The 10,773-nt window shown below is 57.3% G+C and overlaps 2 protein-coding genes across 2 annotated transcripts in view; both read left to right on the top strand.

Annotated features, from left to right (window-relative positions):
- The first annotated feature begins 779 nt into the window (after positions 1 to 779).
- Positions 780 to 10,773, top strand: part of HOXB3 (homeobox B3) — a 54,233-nt gene continuing 44,239 nt past the window's right edge. Inside the window, exon 1 of the mRNA XM_026513054.4 lies at positions 780 to 860. The gene's annotated coding sequence lies outside the window, so the exon portion shown is untranslated. The remainder of the gene's footprint in view (positions 861 to 10,773) is intronic.
- HOXB6 (homeobox B6) lies at positions 2,316 to 9,531 on the top strand. Its single transcript, XM_044389286.3, has 2 exons — positions 2,316 to 7,603; positions 8,634 to 9,531. The coding sequence occupies exons 1-2, from the start codon at positions 7,189 to 7,191 to the stop codon at positions 8,891 to 8,893; spliced, it is 675 nt and encodes a 224-aa protein (XP_044245221.1). The 5' UTR covers positions 2,316 to 7,188; the 3' UTR covers positions 8,894 to 9,531.

Below are 10,773 nucleotides of genomic sequence, written 5' to 3'. Positions count from 1 at the left end.
CTTACTAGAAGAGGGGGGCAGAGCTCCTGCGAGGACAGGGAGGTTCTGGAAAGAATCCCCTTCCCAGATGGACCCTTGTGGCTCCTCCGCCTGATTCCCTGCACCCCAAATCTCACCCCTTCTCAGATTGGGGTTTCCCCAAATAGCGAGAAGGAGAAGAAAAGAAGATGGCGACCGAGAAAAGGGTTGCTGGTGGAGCAGCCATGAAGAAATGCAATAAATTCCTTGTTGTTTTATGAAAATTTACAACTTTGTGATAGAAGTTTATGAGTGGTTGAATCCAGCGATTGGCCGGCGCCGGTCATGTGGCCGGGCGATCGTGAACATGAACTTTTTATCATTTCCCTGGTGGTTATAATGCAGCATTCTTTTGGACACCACACCTAGGTCGGAGCACTGTCGTCCTTCAGGGCTCCAGCCTCTTGATATTTTTATACTTCAGTATCAGCTCGATAAAGCAAAAGAGAGAGAGCAAGAGAGAGGGAGAGGAAAGGGGAGAGAGAGAGAGAGAGAGAGACAGAGAAGGAGGGGTGGGAATTACACAAAAGAGAGAACCAAAAATAATTTTAATTTCTAAGTTGATTTGCTTGCTGATCTGGGATTTTAGTCATCATGGAGGGTAAATGGACAATCTGCCCAGGACTGCAGCCTGATACCATTTTTCAAAGCCAGAACTTACTCCATTTTCTATGCAAATATCAGAAAAGCGAAACACCCTCTCTCCCAAGTCAGAGAAGGGGAAGCGACGGCTCTCAGGTTGGGACAATATTATCTGGAAGATGAAGAAGAAACAGAACGCTTTTCCCCCCTTCCTCCTCACCTCTTTCAATCGGAGGAAAGAAATCCTAAGGTCTACAAAGGTAAGGGATTCTACAATTCTCTTCTCGTTCTTTTGCACTGCTTTTGTCTGGGGTGGGGCTTAGGTTTGTCTCCCTCTCCCCCCCACCCCAAGACGGGGCTGAACCCCACCTCCGGGCGCTGCAGGGAGAGGCTTCCCAGGAAATTCGGTGGCCGAGAGAGAGGGGTGGCTGCTTCCTGGAGGGGGAGCCAAGGCAGGGAAGATGGGAGGAGGAACCGAAAGGGGCCACGGAGGCAAGCTCCAAGTCGCCTTTTCAAGCTGGGAGAAGAGGCTCAAGCGAGGGGGATGCGAAAGAGAGGATAGGGGTGTCTGGGCTTCAGGGCGCCCCAGAAGCCGGTTGCTACGGCCTCTGTGGGTGTGCGCCCCCTCCCCCTCCCACCTTCCCTCCCTCATTCCAGCCTCCCCCAGTTGCCCCCCGTGCAGTTCTCTTGCCCGGTGTGGGTATCGGCGGTTTCCGGGCGGCCCTGGCACAGGGGGCGGTGGTGCTGAGGGACGTCCTGGTCTCTGGAGGGCCTGGAATCTTCGTAGAGGCCCGCGAGGGCGAGGAGGTGGCGGCTAGAGGGACAGAGAAAGAACAATTCACAGAGAAATGCTCATTATCTCCCTTCGGAGATGTTTCTGAAATTAAAGGGCTGTGGGTGGAGGCACCCAGATCAAGGGAGACCCCCCTCCCCCCAGGAAGCCAGCCTGAGAATGCCCAGGTCTCTCGCCACTCCCGCAGGAGGGAGCTTCGCTCTGCAGGGAGACAGTTTTGTGGTTTTTTAATGCGGTAGGTTACAGCGTGTTGGTTTCTGTGTGATATTGCGTCTATTACTTGTGTTTTATGGGCATGGGCGTGTGGATTTCGGTGGAGAAAATTGCCATGTGTGTGTCTGAAGTGGAAACATTTCAAACTTTTCTGGATCCAAAGGTGTTGATTGTCGAGAAGCTCTTGAGTATGCTGTTGTGTTTTAAGCTTGTAAACAAAAACAAAAACAAAAAAGAGAGGGACAGAGGGAGAGAAGAAGAAAAGAAAAAGAGAACCCAATTAGGGAACCTGATGGTGTCCGGACTGGAAAGCTGCCTGGCTCTGAGCTCAGACAGCTAGTCCTGTCCCTCCGGCGCCTGATTTCATTCTCCAGCCAGGCCTCCTGGGGGTGAGGAGGGGGGAGAAGGACGTTGGGCGGAAGACCGAAATTCCTAAAGTGGCTGGTGGGGTGGAAGAAGGGGAAAGCCGGTCAGAACCTAAAAACAGAGTGAGAAGGCTTCTGGGGAAGCTGCCAGGGGAGAGATAAGCGGCTTTGGGCGGGGAGGGCAGCAGAGACTGATTTAGTTTGGTTTGCACAAATAGGTGATTGCTTTTCTCTTTTTAAAGACCAAATGTGAGCGTTCGGCCTCGGGCCTCTGGTTGCCCAGGGATTGCAGGGGATGGGGGTGGGTAGGGGGATATTAGCCCTCTCAAGCCTGGGCTGGGAAGAGAGGGATGCAGGCCACTTGTGGCGCGGGAAAGGGGGCCCTGCACGCGCAGGTCGATGCCCAGCAAGCAGGCCGGGATTGGGTGCCTGCAGGGACCCCTGGGCTGTGCCGCGAGAGAAGTTCTCGGCCAGCACCCACGGCACTCGGGGCCTATTCTCAAAGGAAAAATTCCCCAAACCCATCCAGACTAAAGGGCTTTTTCTCCTGTAGTCTTGGCGGGGTATAAATCATCCCTTAGACAGTTTGCTCTGACCCAAATTATGCGGTTTGCTGCCATCTACCGTCCGTTCGGAGACATGCGGCTTCGGCGCCGCAAGCCCGGCGACACCGCCTGAACCATGCACGACGCCTGGAGCCCCTGCTGCTCAGGTTCGGCGGGTTTCGGGGGACTTCGTCCCAGATTGTCGCTTTCCGCTGGATCTTGGTACCCGCTCGTCCGCGTGTGAATTAGAGAACAAGTGTGCCCTCCCCTTCGCCCGCCCCATTCCCAGCTCCAAACCCAGCGGCTGGCTGGGAAAGAGGATTTTTCTAGGTCATATTTAAAAAGGACTCATACTGCATCCCGCGGGCAGAGGGCCCTGAACCAAAGGGTTGGGGGATCCGAGTCGCGAGCCCTCACCCGCCTACCCCTCCAGGGCTCGAGAGGGGATCATCCGGGCCGCTCGGGAGATGCGAGGCCAAGGCTGTTCAAGGTTTATTTGGTTTTCTTTTCGGCCAAGGGAGGGGGCCAGCAGGGGAGGCGCCGGCCCCCGCAGTTCCACTCGGCTGTCAAAAGACAAACCCGGGTCTGTGTTCTCCGGGCTGGCTGGTGGGTCTTGCCAGTTGCTTGGCCCGGTGAGTCCGTGGTGAAGGAATTGAGCCGAAATTCTCTGGAAACTGTTGGTGTCTGCAAGTGAGTGTGGGTCCCCTCCCCCATTCTCGATCGTTTCAAGCGAAATCGACACACATACGCTTTGGGGAAAAATTGGGAGTGGGAGTGGGGATCGATCATTAAGGAACCAAACCATCGTGATTTCCGTTCCTGCCGGACCCCTCACACCCGCTTTACCCAACCGCTTTCCCAGAAGGGGGTGGCGAAGGCAGGGGTATGCGCCTCGGCTGCGGCGTTTGAATATTGGCCCCTGTCTCTCGGGTTACTGATTAGCTCGGGCTTTCAAGCCGCAGGAGGAAGCTCTGGCTGCTCCTTTCAAGGTGCTGTGGCCCCAGTTCCTGGGCAGGGGCTCCAGGAAATTGCCTGCGGTGCCAGGCAGGCCGAGGTGTTACTAGGGTCTGGCCCAGAGCTGGAGGAGCTGCCGAGGTCGAGGGGGCCCAGCCGTGCCGTGGGGCAAACCCAGCGGCTGCGGTCCCCGCATCTATGGCACCTCGAGTCTGGACCACAGGAGCTGCCCTTTCAGCTTTCCGGCAGCAAGAGTGACCTTCAGCGGCCAGAAGGCCAGGCCCAGTGCGGAGGCCCCCAGGGAGCCGCTGGACGCTGGAAAGTCTTGGGCCCCGATTTCTTGTGGGCAATCCGAAGGACAGGTAGGGAGGGAAGGCGGCTGGTACAGGGGGTTGAAACACTTTGGCTCTTAGGGTGCCAGTGGACCTGGCTAGGGAGGAGGGGGAGGGAGCCCAGCGGCACTGCCAATCCCACCCTCCTATGATCAGAGACTACGATGTTCATTTGCATAATGGAAATGAGGTCTTTGTACCGCGGGCCGGACGGGCCAATTTTAAGGCAATATCCCCTGTAAACAGCCCCCAAAGGTCGAGAACTCCCTCTGGGAACATTTATGTTCCTCAAATTTGGAGAATCACACAGTCTAGGGGAAGAATTGGGTTGAGATGTCTTAATTTGCTCCACCCCAGCCGGAGTTGGGAGTGGGTTGGGGCAAGATGCTCACAACCCAATGAGCTGGAGGTGGGGGGAGCTTTGTAGCTGAGAGGAAATGGGAAGCCTGGACAGTGTCTCAGTCCCCCCTCTCCTCCATACACATCCAGGAGAAAACCCCTCCCTGAGGTTACCGGTACAGGAGAATATTACTCACAAGCTGAACACAACTTGGACATTTCCCTGGGAGATGAAAATGCATGCATGTCCATGGGAGCTCAGATTCACAGCACGGAAAATTACAATTATAAATTCTGCCCGTGGGGTTTCTGTACAGTCTTTCTGTTGTGTACTCAAGACTTGGTACACATTTATATCCACCTCTCTAGATACACACTTCCTCAGTGAGGCTGGGAGAGACACCCCAGACTGGCAGACAGCTGTGCCTGGTGGGTATTTACTTATTCCCCCTTGGAGACAGACAGACAGACAGACAGACGGTGGTGGTGGACCGAACCACAGACAAATTCGTAGAGATCTGGCTCCAGAAACCAGGCGGCCTCTGGCCGGGCCCTGCCCGTCTGCTCTTTCTCCCAAACAAACGGATCAGACGAATAAACGCTCATAAATACCTCTGGGCTTAGATAAGAGCGATGAGGCGCTATTTCCTTTCATGCCGGACTCCAGGCGCCCAGGCCCTGCCTTTGCGGCTCCATCTCACAACAGGCAACCTGCAGAGGTGACGTTAATTTGGGGCTGTGACTCTTAAGGACAAGGCAGTCATTTTGGTGCTTCTGTCACAGGGAAGTCTCCCTCCCTTACAACACCCTACTTTGTCCAGACTCTACAGTATGCCCACACCGTCCAGTTCTAGGAAGGGGACATTGTGGCCAGGGAGGAGGCAGGACGGATGTGGTCCAAGGCCCAGCCTCAGTGGCAGGGAGGAGGGAGGTGCACACAGGCACTCTGCTGACCTTGCTCCCCCAGACCAAATGTTTCCCATTCCTCTCTAGGAGTGGGCCCAATCACAGCTCCACTGGGGCACTTAGGGTCTTCATCATTAGGATGCTTGAGTTTTCTTAAATCTTCATAAAACCCCCCTATAGAGTTTGGCTAGGAAGTGGTTAGTGGGACATGCAGGGATCACCATTCCACCATGAAGGTAGAGCCTAGAGGTTGTCCTAAGTTCAGGGAGCCTTGTAGACCACTTTGCAACCAACCACGTTCCTCCCCTTGGTCACCAACCTCAGCCCTCTACCACTTGCCTGAGTGCCTGAAGGCATCTGCAGGGCACAGCCCTGGCCCACAGAAAGGAGCCCAAAGAACAAGGCAGTGGAGAGTCAGCCTGGCCCCTTTATCATCAGATTTTGCCACACATCCTGGCTCATTCCTGAACCCAGGTCTGAAGGTTATCACCCGTGACTGCCTGGCCTCCACGTGCATAGTTAAAATGTTGAAAACACGTTGTGGTTCAGTCTTCCAGCCTGGCTTCAGTGCTCATTTTCCTTAGATGAGAGAGAGAGAGAGATGAGCAGAGATGAGCCCTCTTTCTCACACCCAAGGTTGTGCAGCAGCGAAGCTGGTGATACAAATATGAGATGTGGGAGGGACTGGAGAAATGCTGAGAGACAGACAGAAGGGTGGTGAGCATCTGGAGAGGGGATTTGGCTGATAGTTGTAAGCTGTCTGCTGGGTCCCCAGGAGGATCTGAACACCTCTCCCTCCTTAGACAACTAAACCCAAACCAAGTCTTGGGAAAGAATTAATTTGAAAAAGAACTGCCAGCTTCTGGAGAGACCTGGAAAAGGAGCAAGGGCCCCTCTCTTCTGGTTGTCTTTGATTGACTCAAATATCAGTTTTTTGAGGACCCAGAATTGGAGGAGGCATAATTTCTTCCTTGTGCCCAGACGTACTGAGACATCTTTGAGTCCTATGAATCTGTAGCCCAGGATATTCTAATAATTTGGGAGGAAGAGGGTGGGGATGGAGTGAGGGTGGCGGGCAGGATGGGGATCAGACAACCTAGGCTGAGGGATGCCCCTCACTCCTCCTCTCCCTCTCCCCCAATCGAAGAGAAGGCGAGTCCCTTTCCACTGCCCCTTCCCATGCCAGAGCAAGCAGCCCTTTCCCCAGCCAGGCAGGATGTCTTGGGCGACAGAGGCAGCAGCAGTAGCCTTCCAAGAAGCTCCTAGCCTAGCCTAACCTGGCCACAGAGCCTGAGGGAGAAGCTTGGGCTCAGACCCTCCTCCCACTTCCCAGCCTTCTGGGTCCTCTGGGCAGCAGGCTCTGGCCTGCCCTTCAGACCATAAGAGCTGAGAAGAAGCAGGAATAATAAACCCAGGCTTGGAGGAGGCAGGGTGGACCCGAGAAATAGGAAAAACAGTTTTCAAAACCTGGGGAGGGGAGTGTTTCTTCTTCGCCTCTCCTTCTGAAAACGATGCTAAATAGTGAACTCTTCTCCTCGTCTACAGGCACAAAACCCTAGAAACAAACCTTTTCCTTTCCTTCGCTCCTCACCACACAGAGAGGGACATTTAGGCACCCTTCCCTTGAGGGAATGGGGCTCAAGCAACGCAGGGGTTAACTTTTCTGAAAACACAATTAACTTTTTCCTATCCTGCGTGGGGAGGGGAGGGATATATTTATTTAATCACTGGGGGGTGGGGTGGTCTCAATCCAAATGCTCCCTCCTCCCTCAAAGGCACGGACGCCTCTTTCGCAGATCCTGCGTAGGTGGAACAGGACGCGTTGTGTTGTCGGAGAGAGAGAGAGAAAGGAGAAGGATAAGAAGGAGGGAAAAAAAAAAAAGGTTGATAGGTTTGTGCGCGGGTCCCTCGCGCGGGCTGCGCTCCTCCTGGGTGCTATTTGACAATTCCTGCTTCTGCCATTGGTCAGTGTTGGATCAGATGGTTGTATTTCCTTCTGGCCCTCACTGGCACCTCGCCATCCCCCCTCAGCTAAAACCCAATCTCAGATATACTACTAATAGGCGCGGCGCTCGGACTATAAAACACAACAAATCATAAACCCGGCGGAGCAGCAGCGGCCGAGCGCGCCTCCCCTCCCAATGAGTTCCTATTTCGTGAACTCCACCTTCCCCGTCACTCTGGCCAGCGGGCAGGAGTCCTTCCTGGGCCAGCTGCCGCTCTACTCGTCGGGCTATGCGGACCCGCTGAGGCACTACCCCGCGCCCTACGGGCCCGGGCCCGGCCAGGACAAGGGCTTCGCCGCTTCCTCCTATTACCCGCCTGCCGGCGGCGGCTACGGCCGAGCGGCGCCCTGCGACTACGGGCCGGCGCCGGCCTTCTACCGCGAGAAGGAGTCGGCCTGCGCGCTCTCGGGCGCGGAAGAGCCGCCCCGGTTCCACCCCGAGCCGCGGAAGTCCGACTGTGCGCAGGACAAGAGCGTGTTCGGCGAGGCCGAAGAGCAGAAGTGCTCCACTCCCGTCTACCCGTGGATGCAGCGGATGAATTCGTGCAACAGTGAGTGAGCCCTCCCGCGGCCGTCCCGACCCCCGCGGGCCCCCACACCCGGGGACAGAAGTAGCGCCCTCCCCCCGGGGTGCCGGGTGAGCATCTCCGGTAGGAGCTAAGGGAAGACGGGGCGCCCGCCCGAGGTCTCCCGCTCTGGCCTCTAGCCCTCAGGAGTTACAAAGTTTGCAAAGTCCCAGCTGCACTGGGAGCCAGGGGGAGCGAGCGGGCTCTCCGGGAGCGCCGCGCCAGAGCCGGATTCCGGGGCAGGGGAGGGGGCAGGGACCGCAGCCACTAGCGTGGCTTCCCCCCCCCCCCCGCGCCCCCCAGCCCCGGTCGGGTCCCCTACCCGAAGACGGTTCCATTAAAAACGGAGTGCGTCATGGGAAGGGGGGCGGTGTGACGCTGGCGAGGGAGAGTTGAGTCTGTCCCGGACTGTGTTTCCCTGGGGGTTTGGGGCTGGGGAAAGAGGAGGCACCAGGAAAAGGGGTGGTAGTCGAAGGAGGGAGGAAGAATAAGGGGAAGAAAGGGAGAGGCAGCAGGCGGAGGGGGAGAGAGGGAGAAGCAGGCGCCTGGGTCTCAGGTTGGCTTATTTGTCGGCCTTAAGTCCCAAATTGATGTCCATTAGCGGGACACGAAAGTGAGGAGCCCTTAATGCCGACTATGGATCGATCCACGTCATTACGGATTAAGGGCTGGAATCTATCACAGGGTGGGGGGGGGAGCCAGATAGATGGAAAGAAAAGATAAGGCTAGGAAGAGACACACCTGGCCAGTGCTTCCCCAGCTCCTCCCCCTCGGCTCAGGTGGGATTTTGAACTCGCCTCCCATCCCCCACCAAGAGTCTAGACCAGAGGCACAGGCCTGGGAGACCCGGAGGGAATCTGGAGGGGGCGCTGGAGGAGTGAGGAAGGGGGGGCAGGGAACTCGAAGAGTGGAGGGCATCCCGGGACAGGCTAGAGTCCATGTTTGAGGGTCGAGTGGGGGAGGGGGTTCTGGCCCTGGTGACCCCAGGCCTCAGCATCTTCTCTGTGCGTAACAGGTTCCTCTTTTGGGCCCAGTGGCCGGCGCGGCCGCCAGACCTACACGCGCTACCAGACGCTGGAGCTGGAGAAGGAGTTTCACTACAACCGCTACCTGACGCGGCGGCGGCGCATCGAGATCGCGCACGCCCTGTGCCTGACCGAGAGGCAGATCAAGATCTGGTTCCAGAACCGGCGCATGAAGTGGAAAAAGGAGAGCAAACTGCTCAGCGCCTCTCAGCTCAGTGCTGAGGAGGAGGAAGAAAAGCCAGCCGAGTGAAGGCGCTGGAAAGGGAGGGGGGACGCGAAGGGAGCGGCCTGTGGGGAGCCGAGGGCATCGGAGAGCCCCGAGAAGGCTCTGCGGGCGGGGGGCCGGGGGACCTGCTCTCTAGCACGCGACAGGCGGGGCCCAGCGCTCTCCTGGACGCCCCCGCCCGCAGAGCTCTCACTGGGTGCTGGGAGGCCTTGCCGCCTGAGCCCACCCAGCACCCTGAGTGCCCCCTCCATCCCTGCGGGGACCTGCTTCAGCCCCATCGGGCTCCCCCGTGAGAACTGAGGACAGGACTCACTTGATGTTTCCTGGAAGCAGAGCAAAATGCTCTTGTCCGTGTCGCGTCTCATTTCGTCCATGTCCCCCGTGCACGGTTCAATGGTAGATTCGCAGTCCCCTCAGCGGGGGCCTCGAAGACTCCCTGACCCCAGACCTCTCTCCCACCCCCTCCCTAAAGCCACTGGAAGGAGCACATACTACCTAGAAGTAAGAAGAGGAGCCTCAGAAGAAAACAAAGTTCTATTTTATTAATTTTCTATGTGTTGTGTTTGTAGTCTTGTCTTAGCTCTGGACGTGAAATACTTCGGTAATAATATTAATATTATTAATAATGATGATGATAATAATAATAAAGACGTAAAAACTCGCCGCTCGGGTCACCTCTGCTCCTCCCCTGCCACTCCCCCATCCCAAGGCCACCCGAGCGTCCCAGTGCCAGAAACTCCGCAGCAAAGGCAGGAGCCCTGGTCGGCCCGGCGGGCCCGACACGATTCGGAAGTTACAGTGGAGATAAAGGCCGGGGCGGTCCGCCCAGGCTCCGGCGCTGCGCCTCGCCAGTACTGAGGCTCCCAACAGCGTCTCCTGGTGCAGACTTGGGGGACGGAGGAGGGCCGTTTCCCTCTCATTCTCTAAGCTTTTCCTCGTTTGTCCGTGGCACGAGGGACACCGCCGAGGCCCCGAGCCCGGAGCCCCTGCAGAGACAACCAGGCAGATCTCGCGCCCGAGCAGCGCCTTTCTGTCCTCACGCTCGCGAGGCCCGCAGCCTCTGGCCTGCCCACATGGCCTGATCTCCGCCAGCCTTGGCCCTCGGCTCCCGGCCTGTGGCTCCGGGGACTAAATCGGGGCCACCGGTGTCTCTCCGCCCCGCAGCTGAAGGCACCAGGCGCCCCTTCCTGCCTCAAGCAGGAGCTCAGCGACAAGTAGGGGAATTCGAGGCGGCCCGGCTGGCACGGGGCGAAGGGCACGACTTTCCCCTGCTCTTTGGAGACCTGAGGGCAGGAGGCCAGGTGATGCGGCGGTTTGGTCTCATGCCCTCAACCAAAAAACGACCCATTCTCTCCCCACCCCCACCCTCACCCAGGCGGCAAGCTGCGGACACTGTTTTCCTTTCTTCCTCCTCCCTCTCTCTCCCTTTTCTATTTTTAAAGAAAATAGCCGCCCGGCAGAAGGAGCCCAGCTGCGGTGGTCTCTGGCCGCCCAGCACGCTCAGCAAGGCGCCGCTGGTCCTCGGAACCCCTTTCCAGGGAAGATGTGGGCCGCCGGGCAAATTCTGAAACTACCCAGACGTCAGCGAGGGCCCTCGCTCGAGTGGGCCTCCCAAGGCAATAGCGGGCATCTGATGACGAGGGGAAAGGGTCTTGCCTTGATCCCCAACTCTCAGAACCCCAAACCCCAGCCTGTCATTGCCACCGTTTCTCCCCGGCAACTAGGCCACTTCGCCCCAGCCCTGCACATCCTCTGGGGTCCCTGTCCTGCTTTGCCATTCTCCGGGCCTGGCCTAAGGAGGAGGAGGAAGTCGGGAAGAGCATTCCAAACTTCTAAGGGGCGGAGAAGTGAAAGCTTCTCCGTGGAACCCTCGGCCTGGATGCTATGCGTGGGCCACTGCAGCC

Source organism: Ursus arctos, unplaced genomic scaffold (genome assembly GCF_023065955.2).
Source record: "Ursus arctos isolate Adak ecotype North America unplaced genomic scaffold, UrsArc2.0 scaffold_24, whole genome shotgun sequence".
Lineage (NCBI taxonomy): Eukaryota > Metazoa > Chordata > Mammalia > Carnivora > Ursidae > Ursus > Ursus arctos.
The sequence above is the reverse complement of the archived record's forward strand: the minus strand, read 5'-3'. Positions and strand labels throughout refer to the sequence as shown.